This window comes from Phascolarctos cinereus, unplaced genomic scaffold (genome assembly GCF_003287225.1).
Source record: "Phascolarctos cinereus isolate Bilbo 61053 unplaced genomic scaffold, phaCin_HiC Scaffold_3;HRSCAF=262, whole genome shotgun sequence".
Lineage (NCBI taxonomy): Eukaryota > Metazoa > Chordata > Mammalia > Diprotodontia > Phascolarctidae > Phascolarctos > Phascolarctos cinereus.
The window spans coordinates 232,175,700-232,196,349 of record NW_027555736.1 but is presented as its reverse complement, the minus strand read 5'-3'; the positions used below and the strand labels follow the sequence as shown (position 1 = coordinate 232,196,349).

Sequence of the window (20,650 nt, the reverse complement as noted above, 5' to 3'; positions counted from 1 at the left end):
CTGGTCTCTTTGTGTTACCTAGGCACTTTGGGCTCTTTTGATGCCATGTATTCCATCTACACTTGAATGCCCTTGGGTCACTCCAGATTCTGCATAGAGAAGCAAACTGACAGCATGGTGTGGTCGATAGAAAGCTGGCCCTGGAGTTTGGAAGAGCTGAGATCAAGATCTTGCTGTGACTCACTCTAGCCATGTGATGGGGGTGGGGAACAAATAACTTGACCAGCCTATCGGTGCCCTGGACCACTTTCCACGTTTTCACTTTGTATACTGTGGCAATATACACTTTGGGAATTATTCGCACGAGAAATCAAAGACCAAACTAGTCATCTTCCCCACGGTATCTCCCTTTTCCAGCTGTCCAGCCTCCTCATTTGTCATTGACTTCAAAATTCCACAAATCCCAGTCTGTTTTGATTTATTCTTTGCCTTGTTCCAGTAGCAGTAGCTTAATGCATATTCTCTTGGTTCTTTTCTTTCTTCTTTTAAAAGGTAAGTCTCTCCTAGCCTTTACTTGGGTGGCGTGGTGTAGTAAAGAGCACCTCCTGTAGTTGAACGGTGAAGAGTTGGATTCAAATCCATGCTGTTTCATATAACTTTAGGCAAATCACTTAATTTCTCTGAGCTTCAGTTTCCTCATCTGTAAAATGATAATGATAATACTTGTACTGCCTACCTCACAAATTATTGTAAAAAGGTCACTTAATGAATGTCAACCATTGTTATTATTATCATCCTATTTTTGCCCCAGTATTTGCTGGCAGTTTTCTCAAGTAAATGATTCATGCCTTTTGCCTCCTTTTTCTCAATTCTATTTACTGCATAATTAGCTTCATTCTGACTTCTTTCCGAAGTTATTAATAATCCCTTAATTGCCAATTTTGGGGGCTTTTTCTGGTTGTTCATTCTTTGACCTCTGCAGCATTTGGCCCTGTAAACCACCTCCTTCTTCATTTAAAAGCTCTTTCCTAGATGGACTACATTCAGATTCTCTTTTACCTTTTACTACATTTGTCTCCACTGATTCCTTTTCTCTTTTTTTGTGCTCCAACTGGTCATTTGTTATGGGTCAGTCCTTGTCACTCTTGTCTTTCCATGGCTTCTTTTTCGTGAATTAATCCACTTTTGTTATCACTTGGATACAAATTATTTTTTCATCTTTATTTTTTTCCTAACCTTCAAGTACTAGTTCTCTTGTCTCCTGCCACCTACTGGGCACTGGAATGGCCTGCTGTCTCCTCCAGCTCAGCAATTGTAAAACAGAGGCTTCTCCCTACAAACAAAATATTTCCTTTCCTGATTTCACTGTTTCTGTTCTTCCCACTTTTTCTTCATGGTGTCATCCTGTCAACCAGGCTTTCAGCTTCTGTCATCTTTGACCTGATCCTTCTTATATCTTAGTCACTAAGCTCTATGATGAAATTCTGTGAGTGAAATGTCCTTCAAATCTGTCTCTTCCTTTCTGTTCCCATTATTACCACCCTAACCCAGTTCCTCATGACTGGATTGTTGTAGTAGCCTCCTAATTGGTCTTCCTGCTTGTGAGTTTTCCTTTCCAATCTATCCAACAGTACTATTAGATAATCTTCCCAGAATGCTACATTTGCAACGTTACTCTTCTGCTCAAAAGCCTTCACTGTGTCCCCATTACTTATAGGATTAAGTTCAGACTCCACAAGTTGATCCCAATACATGCTTCAATTCTTAACATGAACCCTTCAGACTCTTCCTAGATGAACCATATTGTTCCCTAAATATACTTTGCTTATTTCCCATTCTGAATTTGTTTATGCCATTGCTTTTGTCTAGAATTGTATCTCTCCTCTCTTTCACTTATTATAATAATTATAATAATATTGTTATCATCCATAGCAGTAATATTTAGCCACTTAAGGTTAACAAAGTGCTTTCCTTAAAATGACACTGTGAGATAAGTAGCACAGTGCAGTTATCTTCAGTTTACAGATGACGAATCTAAGGCTCAGCATAGTTAAATGAATTGCCTGTAATCGCAGTTAGAAAGTATTATAGATGAATCTTGAACTTAATTTATCCAAGCTTCCAGTATGGTGTATCAGGCATTATTCAAACTTTCCTATTTTAATCTTTTTGCCTAGTGGCAGTAACCTCCCTGTTTCCCCAGATGTGCACATAATTTCCTTCCTTTACACCTCATGCCTCTTATAACGTGTTATAGGCCCCTCCTCCCATAATATTCCTCTAATATTATAAATCTTACAATTCCTTGGAGATTTATTTAGACCTCTTTCTTTGATTAACTCAGACCTTAATGATCTTAATCTGTTATTAATTCCTTTAGCTTTCTAATCTGTATCCCAGAGTCTAATTACTTCATATTTTCTGGTTGTATGTTGTGTGTTTTAACTAGATTTATGGTGTTCTACATGTCCTATGTTATTCCATCAGAGAGTTTTGTACTCAATTGGTGTTGGAGACATGTAGACTAAGAGTAGAATATTGGGCCCTGAATGTGATGGAGGAAGGGTATTTGAGGGTAGAACTTAAGAATTAATTATATCCCTGTATTTTGTGAATTAAGGTGTCTCTCCCTGGCTACAGCTCCTCTCTGTGTTGTTTCCTTAATTAGGATCTAAGTTCCTTGAGAACAAGGATTGTCTTTGTTTTTCTATTTTGTATTTCTCACACTAATGCTTACTTAACCTAGTGTTTGGCCCTGAGGATTAATAAGTACCTTTTTAATTCATCTGTTATAAAATGAGAGAGGGAGTGAATAGAAGGGAAGGAATCTGGATTAATATCCTTAGAGTTGGTTTCATTTTAGATTTGAATGGAGTAGAATTTAGGGTACTTCAAAAACATGATTGCTAATTGATGAAATTTGTGAATTATAGAATTTTATTTAGTATACAACAGCCTCCCTTCCCCCCATTTTGCAGATGAGGAAATTGAAGCTAATACTTGCAGGTTTCCTCACTCCCATTCTTATGCTCTTTTTTCTTCTCCATTCATTCACTTATTAAGCAAACATTTGTTAAATGTTCTTTAAGTATATGGAATACCTAGTTGCTATAGAAAATATTAAATCTAAGAATATATAGTCTTTGCCTCCAAGGACCTTGTAGTTGAAGAGTACAAAGGACGGGTATGTTTGTTAAAAGCCTATCCTAAAAGGTAGTGAGAAGCAGGCTAGCAGATGAAGATGATCAGGAAGGGGAGGCCTCGGCCTCATGGAGGAGGTGCACTTTGAGCTGAGCTTTGAAGGAAGCTAGAGATTTTAAGAGGATAAGGTCAGAAGAGAATCATTCCAGGCATGGGTGGGGGGAGACTCAGTGCATAGCTGTAGAGTTGGGGAATTGAGTGCATTTGTGTGGGAAACAGTATTAAGTTGACTTGGCTGATCAGGGAGTTCATGGAGCGGAATGGTGTATACAGTCTCATATGTCACAGATTTCCTTGTACATCTTTCTTGTGTGTGTTCAGTTATAGTCATGGTTTGAAGTGTCAGCAGACGAGAGATGTCCAGCCGGAAACTGAAATGCTAGTTTGAAGCAGAAGAAGGAGTTTGGGGCTGGAGATAGAGATGTGGGAATTAACCTCGAAAAGGTGATAGTTGAGTTGAATATTGATATGGGAAATTGATAAATCTTAAAATTATAATAGCTAGCATTTATGTGGCACTTTTGCACTTTCACTAACACTGTTCAATTTTTTGTATTCAGTTTAATGTATGTGAAGTGATATCTGTTAATATATGATTCATTATTTCTATTATTATCCCCATTTTACAGATGAGGAAATTGAGGTTGAGGTAGGCTAAGCGACTTGCCTAGGGTTCCACAGCTGAGTCAGTTTATGAAGCAAGATTTGAACTCCAGACTTCCTGACCATGTCCATCATTATCTGTCTGCTATGCCATGAAAGTGTTGCTTAAATTGTGAACATTACAGTTTAATGTTTTTGCTGTGCTTATTGGAAGTGAATATATAATATGAATTAAATGTTAGTACAAAAAAAGCTTTTTATAGTCTTGATGATAGGAAAGAACTAACATGGTGTTATGGCAACACATGTTATATCAGGAGAAGAGTTTACACTTCTAAAGCTTTAAAATAATGAGTCATATATTACTTCATAAATGCTAAGCTGGATACACAGTATTGAACATATCCTCTTATAGTTTGTTTCAGGGAGAAAAATATTTTTCTTGCCATGACAATAACTCTGATATGTGGTACTGATTCCATTCAGTGGAATTAACAAGCAAAAATTTTAATAAGTCTGAATTTTACTGTTTCTTTATCATTTTGGAAAATGGTTCTAAAGTGAGCAGAATCTCAGGGGTGTAATTTACAACTCTGATTCTTTCTATTTCATTTTCAGAGTGTCCAACCAGATTCTTCTTCACCTAGACATGTAAGTTAGTATAATCTACATAAAATACAGCATTTAACCAAGCCTACCTTAGTGTCAGTGCCTAAATGAAGGCTCACAATACTACCACCTCACTGATGAGTCCTGAAATATTCCTGCAGATGCCATTGAGAGGTTCTTGTCAGCTTCCAACAAATTGTTAGTATTTAGGGATAGAGATAGATTATCAATCTGTAATATAATTAATTTGCATTTGCAAATTCTAGGTGTGACATTGAAGATTATTCTACTAACTCATTTTTGCCAAGCCCTTCTGTATAATGATGTCAATTAAGTAAGAACTGATTAGGTGAAACATTACATTTTCTGATTGTACTTATTGTTGTATTCATATTGATGTTCCAGAGTTTAAGGTCTGCCCGATAGAATCTAAGTTTCTTGAGAGCAAGAACTATAGATGACTATAAGTTTTTCTTTTCCTTTGCCCATCCTCTGGGAAGCTTTTTAGTATAATGGAAAGAACATTGAACTAAGATTTAACTCTGGAGTCTAATCCTTAGGGTTGGGCAGGCCATTAGAGATCATCTAGTTCAAACCCCTGTAGTGGAAAGGGCAAGTGGTGCCCAAGGAAATGGCATTTATTCCACACTTACTCTGTGTCAGGAAACACAGAAAGGCAAAAACAGTCCTTGACCTTACGGAGTTCACAATCTAATGAGACACACCCATGCTAACAACTGTGTATGAGCAAGATTCCAGTAGGATTTATTGGAGGTAATCTCAGAGGGGAGGCACTATGGGGAGCCAGGAAAGAATTCCTGCAGAAGGTGGGATTTTAGCTAAAGATTGAAAGGAGCCAAGGAAACCAAGACTTGGGGATGAGGAAAAAGAATACTGTTCCAGGGATGGGAGTTTGAATCTCTGCATTGTCTCTGTGAATATAGAATAGTCATTTAATCTTTCTGTCCCTCACTTTTTTTGTTCTTAAAAACTAGTAAGTAGAGCATGGGGTGGATTAAAATCTTCATTTCATTGATATAAGTTTAAACTTGATGAGAATTTTTTAAAGGTGAGTGGGAATATATTTTTAGCTCTTAGATAACATAAATATTCAATATGTATTATCAGAAAAGGTGTATTTTTAATTAAATGAATTATTTTCATTAACTAAACTAATTTCTATCATTTCCAGGGTCATAATCGTATCATAGCCTATAGCAGACCAGTTTATTTCTGTTTGTGTTGTGGTCTTATTTGGCTCCTGGATTATGGTAGCAGAAGCCTTCCTACAACCAGGTTTAAGTTATATGGAATGGCTTTCACCAATCCACTGCTGCTTATGTCAGCCAGGGATTTAGTTATAGGTGAGTCATATTTAAATTCCTATGTCATCAACATTAATTTATTAGTTATAGTAGCAGTATTCACTGATGAGTCAGCCTGGCTTCTGGATTCACTATCAAGAAAGATATACATGCTGTATTGTTTTGATTGTATTAATCTGTCTAGTAGAGGGGGAAAAGTCTGGTTTCTCAGAAGTAAAAACTATGAATGTTATGAAAATGTTTTAGAAAATGCTCGTTTAGTATATTTATTAAGCAGAATAAATGAAGCACACGCCCTTATGAGTTGTATACATAGTGTTCCCATTTAAAATGGCTGAAGTAGATATTTCTTAGGAAGCTTAAAATATGGCGTCATTTTATAATATGTAAAGAAATTATGTGTGTGTATATATATATATATATATATATATATATGTAAATGTAAAGATCCTTGTATTAATTTAGTTTCATGTCATTTCTTTTTTTGGGGGGGTAGTGTTCACCCTATGTTTCCCCATAGTGTTTTTTGTTGGGCTCCTGCCTCAGGTGAATACATTTGTGATGTACCTCTGTGAACAATTGGATATTCACGTGTTTGGTGGCAATGGTGAGTGCATTTTATTTATTGGAGAGAGCAGAATCAAAATGTCTAATCGTCAGTTGTTAATGAGTAGCCTCTAATGTAATTTATTTTACTTTCAGACATGAAGTAAAATAGCATTATTTATTTTGCATCAAAAAGAGACCAAGATTTGGTTTAGTCAAATGTGTCTTTCAGTGAAAGACCCAAAATTAGTGAAATTAGAGCTTCTTACGTAAGAAGTGATACCATTTTAATAAAACTTGTAGTTTTTAAGTTTGTAGTAAAATCAGATAAATTTAACACATTAATAAAACATTGTATCCTTTCCCCAAAACTCCAATAGTCTGAGAGAAATGATAATATATATTTCTTTTTAAAATAATTTTGTATTTTCTCTTTTGTATTTTTTTATTTGTTTTTAGAAAGGGAATACCAGTGTTTAATCTAAAATATTTTATAGGAGAAGCTTTTGTGGGGGGGGGAATCAAACCTGTTTTCAGTCAGAATTTGTGGTTGAAAAATATTCCTCCTTAATAAATTTCCTATCTTTAAAAGATAAAAGAAATTGTGATGGAATGATAGGAGAATATTGAAATTACTATACAAGGTGTAATGACTTGAATAACAAGAAGAAATATTATTCTCTCTAATTAATGTTTCACTTGCTAACTAGTTCTTATTTTTAAAAACCAATGCTAGTCCATTTTTTTACTTCCTTTGTTGTTTCTTCTGTCGTTAAAATGGTTCATTTAGTCATTTAAAATTTTGCAGTAAAATTTGTAACAGAAAGTGCCTCATCGAAATCCAGAAGATGAAATGACAAATTTTGCTACCATTTCTTCATTTTAGTTTTTCCTTTCACTCTGCTTTCCTAGTTCCTGTTTGTTGCCTGCATTTACATTTATGATTCATTCATCCCTCTTTACCTTTTAAAGGATTCTTCATCACCAAATTGTAGTTTATTTCTCTGATTTTTAAGTGATATACCAGACTTTTGAATTAGACTTTATGTTTAGTCGTCTCAGTTTTTTGACTTTAAAATTTCAAAGTATCACCGAAACTAGTAGAGAGACTGTTTAACTTAAGAAAAACACTTAAATCTGTACACTGTTTTTATCTACAGATGATTACAACAGGTTAACATATGTTTTTTCCAAATGTCCAGCTACCACGAGCTTGCTTGCAGCGCTTTACAGTTTCATCTGTAGTATTGTGGCAGTAGCATTACTGTATGGACTGTGTTATGGTGCTCTGAGGGTAAGTGATAGATTAAAGTTTATTTTGTTAAGCTACTACTTAATAAAGAAAGTTATATGTGTTTTGCATTTCTTGTCACTACAGTCATGTTATTTTACTGAGTATAGTGTTAGCATAGTCTTAATATGTTGTTTATTAATTTAATTGGTTTAAGAATGATTTGGGGGGCAGCTAGGTGGTGCCGTGGCTAGAGCACCGGCTCTAGAGTCAGGAGGACCTGAGTTCAAATCCCCCCTCAGACACTTAACACTAGCTGTGTGACCCTGGGCAAATCACTTAACCTCAGTTGTCTCACCAAAAAAATAAAATAAAATAAAGTGATTTTAGAGAAGCTTTCTTAGAATTGCTTTCTTAACTAAGTAATGGTTGAAGGAGAAATACATAGTTAGTGGGTTTCAGATTTTAAAAATGAAATTTGGAAGTTAGAAATGCTGTTGATTCACTGATAATGTATTTGTATCCTTAGTTCCTACCATACTGCCTGGCACATGAGAGGGTTCTAATCCTTGTTGATTGATGGGTAGATGAGATTAGTTATTTAAAGCTTATTAAATGTCCATCAAATAAAACTTTTTAGTCGGTACCATAAAACAAACCAACAAGGCAGGTAATATATATATAGAGGATGTTCACAACTTCCTTAATAGCTTAGGTGCTTGAGATACAGATAACTTTTGAAAATAACGTGGTAGTGTTAGTAGCAGTCCCGAGACAGCTTAGGGTCAAGTATGGTAGATAAGAAAGGCAAATGTAATAGCCAAGAGCAATTTATAATTATAAAATTCTAAGAAGAAAAGGTAGATTAGAGATTTGGCTAGTGAATTATAAAAATTATTTGATCCCATAAAGTTTTCAGGAAGAAGGGAGTCTTCCTGACTGTACTTGCCAGGATAATAATTGTATTGTGTAAATGAAATTGGTTAGACAAATGCTTAGGAGTGGAAGGTCACCTAATAAAAAGGAACCCTAAGAGAGATTTGCCTGAAACTGAGAATGTGTGGTCTGTTGTAGATGATAACAAAATGAAAAATGTGCTATGTTTTTCTTGCTGAATTTAATTTTCTTTTACCCATATGTTAATTTAAAACATTAAAAATGGAAATATTAATTATAGACTTATTACTCTACTCTGCTCATTTTTTTTTTCTGAACAGGATTCTTGGGATGGCCAGCATATTCCTGTACTCTTCTCTGTATTTTGTGGTTTGTTAGTGGCGATATCCTATCATCTCAGCAGACAAAGTAGTGATCCATCTGTACTTTTGTAAGTAAAACTGAAGTCCGTATTGAATTAAGAAAATTCACGTGAGCATTTAAGCATTTTGGATGAGTTTTTCTTTCCCTTAGCCCACCCCAAAGTGCTACTGCTCTGACTTTTTGTTCTAGATTTCTAAACATAATAACTTTGGATGATTATAGCCACATAAGCTCAGAGGATTTGGCAGATTTGAAAGGTATTAAATTGTATGTTGTACGATGAAAAGACTAAATGTTATACTCAATTAGCTTATAACATCCTAGACTTGTTAGTTTGACATCATTAGTTCATGATTAAACTGAATTCATCTTTTCATTTCCTCCTTGAAATAGATTATCTGTTGTTTGAACCATTACTTGTTATTGATTTGTCTGATGTAGTTTTCACTTATATTGTAGCTCTTTGGTGCAATCAAAAATTTTTCCAAATACGGAAGAGAAAAATCCAGAGGATCCTCTCTCAGAAGTAAAAGACCCACTGCCTGACAAACTTAGAAATTCTGTTGTAAGTTCATTAAGGTGTTGTCCCTTTTTAAACCACCTGAAACTGTAAATCATGGATACTGAAAAGTTTGTACTTTTAAAGATTACATGCAATGTTTAAAAAACTTCCAATAGATTATTATGAAGGCCATAATTTTATTGAATTGTAATGTGTTTTATTTAGTTCGTTTAAAAATTTTAACATGTATAAGCCACCTCTTTCCAATCCTGATTTTCTAATTGTGGTGAAATAGATAATATGAAGAGAATAGATTTCAGAGTAGCTGAAACTAAGTGATATCATCAATCATAGAATGATAAGATTTTGAACAATTATATTGAATTGAGAGTACCATATAAAAAAAATTAAGAAGTTGTTTTCAGATAGCAAGATATTGTTTTCAAATATTTATTTCTATAATTACTCCCTTTTCCCTAAGGAAATTTACTTCTCAGATAGGGGTCAGGAGAAATCCATGTGGGCACAAATCATCTTGTTCTTCTTATCTGATGCTACAAGTAAGATTCCCCAGGTTTTAAGACTGTTGTCATCACTCTCTACCAGCATCAGAGATTCAAAGCAAGTTCCTAACTCTTGTCGCTGTTGGCATTTCGAGTCTCCAAACTTTCAGGGAACACAAAGATGTGTCATATCAAAGAGCTTCAACAACTAGAATGAAGGAGGAGGCAAGAGAAAAGGAAGAAGACATTATAACTATTCTCACAGTAGTTTTAGGCTGCCTTGGATTCTGCTCTCAACTCTAGGATTGGTATTGCTATAAAACCTTATGTGGCATTCTAGGGGTGGGTCATACAAATATTTAAATTGAAGAAGGTATGAAATATACAAGGTATAAATTTACCTGGGTGATAGGGTATTTTAAAAGATCTCTTCATGTTTGGTGTTTATTCCTAAAACTCATTAGGCATATTTAAAATATGAATTTATATAATTCATATATGTGTGTATATTTTTTTTTTGTTTCTAGGTTGATATTTTATCTAAATTGATACTTTGCATTGTTAACATTTGTGAAAGGTAGTAGACTTAAATATGGAACTGACTGAAAAAAGGTAGTGGAGAATAAAGGAGTTTAGAGAGAGCTTGACAAGAAATCCCACAAAGACAGATCATCCTTAGAACATGTCAAAATGAGGTAAAAATAAGATGAAAAAAGGAGGCTGTCAGCATTTCTGTCATTAACTTCATTCCATTAGTGACAATGGCATCACCACATTTGGATTCCTACATCATAGTCTCTGTGTGCTGCTTGAGAATCTAAAACTGACAGTGAGAAAGCCAAGATGGGAAGAGCAGCTGAACTAAACCTAGGGACGCATGGTAGGATTCCCTGCCAGATATCACTTTAAAGAGGGGATGATAATAAATGTTTGGGGAAACCAATTTTAATCCTGAGAAAGGTGATCAAGAAAATATCAATAATGATTCATTTATATGCCTAAGTTTTCATCCCTACAAAATTTTATGAAAATGAATTCAACATTTTTCAAGTTCATCTTTGGTATACTGCAGCCTCCGGAAGGAAGAGGAAAGAAGAGGGCCTTACTATCCTGTGCCACCATCTCCTGCCTGGTCTCCAACCTCTGTAGGGAGTTGCAAGAGTAGAGGAGAGTGTCCCATAGGCATCTCAAATTCAAAATGACCAAAACAGACCTCATTATCTTTCTCCTAAAACTCTTCCCTCTTGTGAACTTTCTTTCTTATTACTGTCCTTTTTTGTCACCCACCTTGACACCTTGACAATTCAGTCCATTGGCAAATCACATCATTTCTACCTTCCAACATCTCTTCTGTCTTAATATCAAATGAAATAATATTTTAAACATGCTTAGCATAGTGCTTAGGATATAGTAAATGCTTAATACATGCCTGTTCCCCTTTCCTCCCCACATTCTCTCCTACCCTTCCCCTCCATTAGCATCTCCCCCCCCCAATCATATAATTACCCTTCTAGTTCACCTCCTTCTCATTTCTTACTTGGGCTAGTGCAGTTGTCTTCTAATTGCTTTTATTTTTTCAAGTCTTTCACAGCTTCAATTTATTCTTCACTTGGTTACCAAAATGATTTTGCTAAAGCATTGGTATGGTGACTGTAGCAAATGAAATTTAACAGAAAGGTAAATTGAAGCACACTTGTACAAGCGAGATATTAACAGGGGCACTGCTTGCCAATAAAAGGGTCAACGAATTGCCTTCATTTATGCCAAAGACCCAAAAATGGAGATGCAACTAATTTTTATAAGTATAGAACAAAGAACAGAATAAAAATCCTATCATTGGTTATGAGGTTGACAGCATCATGAGAGTGAGAGATCATGATTGATTACATTAAGGAAAGCTGGCATACACACATGTGGGATCAGGGCAACCTCTCTCTGTCTTGAAGGAATGCTTAATGCTTTTTGAATTTATGGGACCCAGCTGCATCCTGAGGCTTCTGATAGGAGTAGCAGACTCAAGAACCTGGGAGTGAGATAAGACCACCTTTAATTGGCCAAGGAAGAAGCTAAGATGGGACAAGGTCAGTTTGTCCACTCTTGAGGATAATACACAAATGCCTTGGAGTTTCTCAGTAGCTGAAGTTATGAGAGATAACAAGGCTTCCTTGGCTGAAAGTGATTTGCAAGTAGTGCTGAGATTACATTAGAATTAAAATGTTCAGTGACAGTATTGAACTTTTAAACTTTACCTCAGAGTTTTTCTTTAATTAAAAGTGATCAATAGGGAAACTGAACTTATGGCATCTAATTCTAAGAAAGAGGAAGCCTGAACTTTGAACTCATAAGCTTCTTCTTTCAGAGACAAAGAGGCCGAAGTTTTTATAAGATACAGAATGAGGTTATTAAATAGAATCAGTTACAGAGTGAAACCAGTTATAAAATACAAAATCAATATTAATTTTCACAGTGGCATTACTTTCGTATTCAGCATATTCCAGTGGCCCCCTGTTAACCTCCATGGTCAAATACAAATGCCTTTGTCACTTAAAGCTCTTTGCAGCCGGATATCTTCCTAATTTTCCAATCTTCTCACTCTTTGAGTAGTAATATTAGCTTTTATTTCCAAGACTAGCTTGAGGTTTTCAAAATGATTTACCCAAAATACCCCTAGTATAAGCAGTGGAAATATTATTATTCTCATTTTATCAGTGAATTGACTGATATTCAAGTGAAATAACTTTTCCAAAGTTATTTGAACTTAGGTCTCTCCAACCTTTATTGCTTTTCCAGCTGCCCTTCAGATGGGTTGGAGCTAAATTATAGAATGCTTAGCCAAGAATGACCAGCTTGATTGCTAAGCTTTAATAAGCAATAGGGAGCCATAGAAAGTTCTGAGTTAAGGGGTGATGTCATCTTTGTGCATTTGGAAGGTTCATCCAGTAGCAGGATAGAGTGGGACAAGATTGGAGATGAGACAAGGAACACATGCTGTGTGTGTACAATCTGACTAGAGTAAAAAAATCTCTCTGGATAGATATAAGCACTGAGATTAGATAAGTAGCACAGGTTCAGATTATTTGGAAAACTTAGAGGGAAAGGCAGATGAATTGAGTAGAATAGAACTTCCATAAATTCTGTTTCCAGAATCTATCAATAACAAACCTTGATTAAGAGCCTACTTTGTGTGTATTACTGAGGATACAAAGATGAAAATGAAATTGTCTCTGCCTTCAAGGAGTTTACATTACTTCTGGAGAGGCAACATGTACATAAGCAAGTCTATGAAATAAACACAAGGTAAATGCACTTTGGGCAGTAGTAGGGTGGGGTCAGAAACAACTAGAGGGAATCTGGAAAGGCTCGATTTTGAAAGAAACAAGGGGACTGTGAAAGGTAAAGGTAAGGAGGGATTGCATTCCAAGCAAGAGTAATGTATAACAAAGTTAGAATCATTCAACTGGGGATAAGTTAGAGGCTTGAAAAGCCAAGCAGCATAGCTTTTATTTGATTCTACTGGCAATAGGAAGCCACTGGTATTTATTGAGGAGAGAAGTGACATATTCAGACTTATACTTTAAGAAAATCACTTTGGCAGCTTAGTTTGGGATGGGTTAGAGAATGGAGAGATTTCAGATAGAGAAACCAATTAAGAGGCTATTTTAGCATTTGTTAGAGGTAGTAGGAGCGTCAACTGAAGTGGGTCCTTTGTGAGTAGAAAAAAGGGAATACAGACAAAATAGGGTAATGGATTGGATGTTTGGAGTGAGGGAAAGTGAAAAATCAAGGGTAATGCAGAGGTTGTAAACCTAGGTTAACTGGAAGGATAGTAGTACCTTTGACAGATATAGGGGAAGTTTGGAAGAGAGATGATGTTGGCAGGAAAGATATTGAGTTCTGCTTCAGACATGTTGATTTTTGAGATGCCTACAGGACATTCAGTTTGAAATACCCAATTCTCAGTTGAAAATGTGTGACTAGAACTCAGGAGAGAACCTGGGGCTGGATATACAAACTTGGGAGTCATCTTGCCTGGATATGATAATTAAACCCATGGGACATGATGAAATCACTCACTAAGAGAGGGGGAGTAGAGAGAATAGAAGAGGCCCAGTATAAAGCCTTGGTGAACATCCACCTGTAGGGGGTGAGATAGACAGAGATAATGAATAAACAAAGGAGACCAAAGAGGAGCAGACATGCAGTTAGGAGGAGAAAAGTGGAAGAGTATCAACGTGGAGAGTTTAGTCAGCAGTATCAGATGATGCCAAAAGGTTAAGAAGGATGAGTATTGAGAACAGACCTTCAGATTTGGCAATTAAGAAATCATTAGTAACTTTGGGGAGAGCAGGTTCATTTAGAAATGAAGTCAGGAAAATGTAGGCATTAGTGTTATCAACAAAGAAAGAACAGGATAGAGATAAGAATTGTTTGCTCAACTCTGAATAGTGTATATAGTGCATAAAAACAGACTTTAGCTCTACCTTTATCCCATACCATCTAAGTGCCTTCTAGTGTGGAAAGTGTAGGTAGAGTAAAATCTCTAGTGTTTTCAGAAGGCTAGTAAAGGAAATACCAGTACTTTTTAAAAACTAAGGCATTCACGTAATTCCCATAGTTTTGCTGAAGCTACAAAGCTCTTTTTTTTTTTTACTACATTGCTAAAGGCTTGAAGTAGTTCCCTCATTCAGGGCTCCACAGATGTAACCCTAATAAATGCCTGTAAAATTCTACAAATATCCTTTAATATGTCTAGTGACCCATACATATATCCTCTGCACATGAGAATTTGTTGGAGGGGAGAAAGGATGATCTTCTTTGGTTCCTCAGTGAAATTAGCTGCCTCAAATGGAGTGTTCTGATAGATGCTTGCTGAATTGAATTTCAGTCCAAGGGACAGATTGTTGAAACAGCTTCAGATTTATAATTTAAACATTTGTTTTTAGGTGAGAATGTAATGAGAGTGTGAATCTTTTTCATAATTATTAATTTTAGGTAGTAGTAAATACAAGTAATATTATTGAATTTATGGCAAGAGAATCAATATACAAAAGCTTCCCCTCTACACAAATCTGAATTCTAGGGATTTTCTGTCACCATAGTTAGCTCCATGTCTCTGTCATATTTCTTTGGTTATCATCCGTATAATAATAAAAATAATACCTTATATGTAGGTTGCCTGATCCTTCTTACAGTATGCATTCATATATATATATATATATATATATATATATATATATATATATATATATATATATATATGTATATATGTATATATGTATATATATATGTATGTGTATATATATATATATATATATATATATACACATACATATATATAAAATTTCTTTTTTATTTGTGTACTTTACATGTTTTTAGTTATTGAGTTCTGTAGCCTAATTGCCTTTTTTTTTGTCCCCTAACCTTTCTCCTCACACTTTGTAGCATTTTTGCACAGTTAGAATAGTAACTTTCCAGAGAGTATATACAAGTTCAGCCTATAAAGTGGAAAGGAATTGTTCAGTGCCTGCTTATGGACTAGCCTCATTATTTTTCCTTTGCTGTATAATGGCATTTTAGAAGTAAATACCAGGCTTATGCAGCACTCTCTCTCTTTTTTTTTTCCTGTGGAGAAATAGAGTATTGATCTAGTGGAAAGAATTCCTGTTTCAAAAAGTTTTCATTTATTTGTTAGGTGCATTAGTAAACATGAAAAATTCAATAAGTCATTAACTTACTCATTTTTTTCATCACTGTTTTAAAAACTAAACTAAAACTAAAAGGGTTGACAGACAAGGTTTATTTGCTATGATTATTGGAATGAAAAAGAAATTAGAATAGTGGAAAATAACCATGGAAAGATTCCTTTTTTTTTTTTTTTGGGCTAGGCAATGGGGTTAAGTGACTTGCCCAGGGTCACACAGCTAGTAAGTGTTATGTGTCTGAGGCTGGTTTTGAACTCAGGTCCTCCTGAATTCAGGGCCAGTGCTAAAGATTCCTTAATTTCATGGTGTTAATTGAGACTATGTAGGAAAGCAAGCATTTTTTAAAAATCAAATTAATTAATTTTGACGTTTCTATTTTATTCTGTAGAGTGAACGGTTACAATCTGACCTCATAGTTTGCATAGTGATTGGGGTGCTGTATTTTGCAATTCATGTAAGCACAGTGTTCACTGTTTTACAGGTAAAGTATATTAATCTTCCCTCTTGAAACAAAAAACCCTTTTTAGCTTCTTATTGTTGATTCATTTCTGATTTGATTTATAATGTTTCCTTGTTATAGTACAGTAATTACTTAAAGAGGATGTTGTATACATGTCCAGTTTTTAGTCTGAATGTGTAGACTGACATTTGATTTCATTTCATCTGAATGTAACATGTGTGTATATATATATATATATGTATGTACATAAAAATATGCATGCGTACATTATCACAAACCCATTTCTAAACATGTCTGTATGAATCAGTAACATGCTCTGCAGTTCAACAGATAAAAGAAAACTCTTCTTCATCCCTAATCTAATCTAATAAACGATTCTTAAGCATGCTGTATTCAAGGTGCAAGGGATCAAAGATAAAACAGACCCTCCAGGAATTTTTCTTTAATTGAGAGAGTATAGATAGGTAAGTAAGAAATACATGATTACTTCAGAAGGGAGAGAGCGCTGAACGAGGGGCCTTTAGATATTACTTCCTGTGGTATGTGGTACAAAGTGAGCCTTGAAGGAAGACAGGGATTCTCTTAGGTGGAGATGAGGAAACAGTGTATTCTAGGCATGGGAGAGAGACAGCCTCTGCAAAGACAAAGATAAAGGAGATAGCATGCCAGGTTGAGGGAAGAGCAAGCAGGTGAATTTGATTGGAATTGGGAGTATTTAAAGAGGAATAATGTGGGAAAAATATCTGGTGATTTGGAATCATATTGTGAAGGTTTTTTAAATGCCAAAGGAATTTGTGTCTTGGTAATAGTAGGGAGCCACAGAAGGCAGAGGAGCAGGAGGGTAATGTGGTCAAACTTGTACTTTAGGAACATTATTTTGGCAGCTGTATGGAGGCTGGATTTGAAATGTAAGAGATTAGGTGCAGGGAGACTAATTAGTCTGTTCCAGTTATTCTGTGTGATTTGTAATGGGAACCTGAACTAGTGTTACAACCTTGTGAATGGTTAAAGGTAATAGATGCAAAAAATGTTGTGAAATCTGAGTCAGCAAGAGTTGACAGCTGAGTGGTTTGAGGAGTGAAAGGGAGAGAAGAGTTGAGGAATTGTCACTAGGTTAAAAGGATAGAATGCTTTCATTAATAATAAAGAATTTTGGGGCCTAGGTGGAGGGATTTCAATTTAGGAAGAAAGATTAATTCCATTTTGGATGTTTTGGATTTCAGATGCCATTGGAACATTTAGTTTGAGATGTGCCATGAATAAATAGTGTTCAAGAACGACACCAAGGTTAGGTATCTAATTCTGGGATACTATCACATGGAGGTGAAAATTGCATCCATGGGATATCATTGATAATGTCATCCAGGGAAAGCCATATAGAAATATGAAAAGAAGCCTAAGACAGAACCTCGGGGGATACCAGGGTTTGGATGTGGGATATGGACGAGAGTCCAGTAAAAAAAACTAGAAGGAGCCAGTCAGACATATGGAGGAAAACCAGAAGAGAGAACAGTTACAATAAAATAGGGAAGAAGAGTGCCTAAGAAGGGAGACATGTTGCACATGTAAATTACTTAAGAAAAGCTTATATTAGATTTAGCATTTAAGAGACTGTTATAACCTTAGAAAGCTACTTCAGTGGAGTGGTGAGCTTGGGATTCGGATTACAAGAGTTTGAGAAGTAAAGGAGGATGAGGAAATGAGGGCAGTGAGATAGACAACTTTTCCTAGGAGTTTGTCAGGGAAAGGAAAAGAGATACAGAGCAATGACTTGAGGGGGAATGAAGTGAGGGTTTTTTAAGAATGGCGAAAGCCTGGGCATGTTTGTGAGAGGCAGAGAAGGAACCATTACGTGTTGAGAAATTGAAAGTGATATAGAGAGGAAATCAACAAAAGCACAAGCTTCTAGCAGAGACAGAAATGGATGGCATCAAACACACAAGTGAAAAAGAGGGCCTTGGCAAACAGAAGCACCACATCTTCATTAGTGAGAGTGGCAAAGGAGGAGAGAATGTAAGATGTTGTTATGAAAAGTTTAAAAATATGGGATAAAAGATGAAATGTCTGTCCTCTATTTTCTCAGTAAAGTAAGAAGTGAGGTCCTTTGCCGAGACAACAATAGAGAAAGAGGCTTGAGGAGAGAAGAGAATGATTGGAACAACTCCTGTAGGAGACTGTAGTAGAGGTTCAGTTTAGGAATAAAAGGATTATAGTGCTTTGAGAACCCAGTTGAGTTAGAAAATACACATTTTTAGTGGACCCTGTCAGTAGGATTGTGGTACTTCCCCTAGCAGCATGCAGTAGGACATGTCTGTTTTTGTCTGCTTATTTAAAAGTATCATCTCTCTGTTGCTAGCTGACAACAACCTTGAGAGCCAAAATAATTTCATAAATGGCTCTGAAAGTCACAGAGGATACTGATAGAACAGCAACATTTACCCACAGTTTTCTCTCATAGCTATATCAGCAATACTTTGAGACACTATTTTTTTACCCAAAGGAAGCCATATTGGTTGTTAATAGAAATGTTTTCTCATTCTGAAGGCCAGAATTGACCTAATAACAGTCTATTACTAGCCTATATTTGTATCTTCATTTTTACATGGGAAATCAAATTCAAAGAAATGACAAGTGAATTGTGAGTTTAGTCTTTGTATCAAAACTATTTATTTATTTGATTTTTTCAACTTTGCTTTTTCTTTAGCCTGCTCTGAAGTATGTTCTCTATACCTTGGTGGGCTCAGTAGGCTTTTTAACACATTACGTGCTGCCTCAGGTCCGGAAGCAGCTACCTTGGCACTGTTTCTCTCATCCGCTGCTGAAAACCAAGGAATATTACCAATTTGAAGTTCGAAGTAAGTAAAATTATTAATACATTCATTTTTAATTGGAAAAAATGCCATCCAGCTTCACAGTTAGATGTGAAAATCATTTTACCAACTACATGATTTCCTTTGGTATAATTCTATAGTCAGCAAACTTTTCTGGAGAGCAAATTACTCATTGTTTGAAAATTAATTATCTTTTCAGGAATCAGACATTTCAAATTCTGTTCAGTGGGGCCCTTATATTTTCAAAAATTTAGTAGTCTTGGTTTATTAACTAAGTTGATTATGTTAATAGGGCCATCGCACCATATTTACTACCTTTTCATGTTGACTAGCTTTGCCCAGAGAATCAACTCTCTTCCATAGGTAACACTGTCCCACCATTTCATAATATTTACTATGATATCTAATATGGTGCACACCTATCACCATGCCTAGGAAAATAACTCAAAAGCAAATATCCTACAGAAGATAGATCACCATCATCAACCATCATCATCATCATCACATGCAAATAATAGCGTGCATGTCTGTTATATGTTTTATGCTGAAAAGGTGAGCAGTTTTTATCGAGAAAACTTTTACTTACAATAATAATAATAGCATATATTTACATAGTTGTTTAGTTCCCAAAATGTTTCTCATGCATTATCACTTTTTTGTTCCTGAAACAACCCCCTGAAACATGGAGAAGTATTATTCTTTTTATTTTATAGGTAAGGAGAGTAAGGTTTTGAGAAGTAAAATAATGGCCCAGGCTTATACAGCTTATGATTGTCAGAGCTGGGGTTCAGATTTGCAGTATACAAACTAAATTTAAGATTATTGTTAAACCCACGTAAATCATCAGTATTTCCAGGTATTACTAACAAAACCCAGCAGAGATAGAAAGAGAAATTCCATTTAAAGTAACTGTAGACAATATAAAATATTTGGGAGTCTGCCTGCCAAGACAAATCCAGGAGCTATGTGAACACAATTATAAAACACTTTTCACACAAAGTTAGATCTAAATAATTGGAAAAATATTAGTTGGTCATAGGTAGGCCGAGTTAATAATAAAAATGACCATTCTACCTAAATTAATTTACTTATCTAGTGCCATACCAATCAAGCTACCAAAAATTATTTTATAGAACTAGAAAAAATAATAACGAAATTCATCTGGAAAGACAAAAGGTCCAGAATATCAAGGGAATTAATGAAAAGAAATGCAGGGAAAGGTGGCCTAGCCATACCAGATCTAGAGCTATATTATGAAGCAGGAGTCATCAAAACTGCTTGGTACTGGCTCAGAAATAGAGTGGTAGATCAGTGGGATAGGTTAGGTACATAAGACACAGTAGTCAATGACTATAGTAATCTACTGGTTGATAAGCCCAAAGACTCCAGATTCTGGGATATGAACTCCCTATTTGACAAAAACTGCTGAGTACACTAGAAAATAGTATGGCAGAAACGAGGCATAGACCAGCATCTTACACCATATACCAAGGTAAGGTCAAAATGGACACATGATTTAGATATAAAGGGTGAAACTATAAGCAAACTAGGAAAGTAAGGAATAGTTCATCAGTCAGATCTGTGGGGAAGGGAAGAATTTATGACCAAAGAAGAGATAGAGAACATTATGAAATGCCAAATGGATAATTTTGATCACATTAAATTAAAAGGTTTTTGCACAAATAAAGCCAATGCAACCAAGATTAGAAGGGAAGCAAAAAGCTAGGAAACAATTTTTACAGCCAGTATCTCTGATAAAAGCCTCATTTCTAAAATATATAGAGAACTTAGTCAAATATGCAAGAATACAAGTCATTCCCCAATTGATAAATGGTTAGAAGATGTGAATAGTTTTTGGACAAAGAAATTTAAAGCTGTCTGTAGGCATTTGAAAAAATGCACTAAATCACTGTTGATGAGAGGAATGCAAATTAAAA

General features: G+C 35.4%; 1 protein-coding gene across 1 annotated transcript in view; it reads left to right on the top strand.

The window, feature by feature from the left end:
• The window catches only part of PCNX1 (pecanex 1), a 242,472-nt gene that overhangs the window by 155,148 nt on the left and 66,674 nt on the right, over positions 1-20,650 (top strand). Inside the window, 8 exon segments of the mRNA XM_020986378.2 lie at positions 4,363-4,395; positions 5,546-5,717; positions 6,175-6,285; positions 7,427-7,518; positions 8,673-8,782; positions 9,175-9,280; positions 15,811-15,903; positions 18,587-18,737. Of these exon segments, the coding sequence (XP_020842037.1) occupies positions 4,363-4,395; positions 5,546-5,717; positions 6,175-6,285; positions 7,427-7,518; positions 8,673-8,782; positions 9,175-9,280; positions 15,811-15,903; positions 18,587-18,737 (868 nt within the window).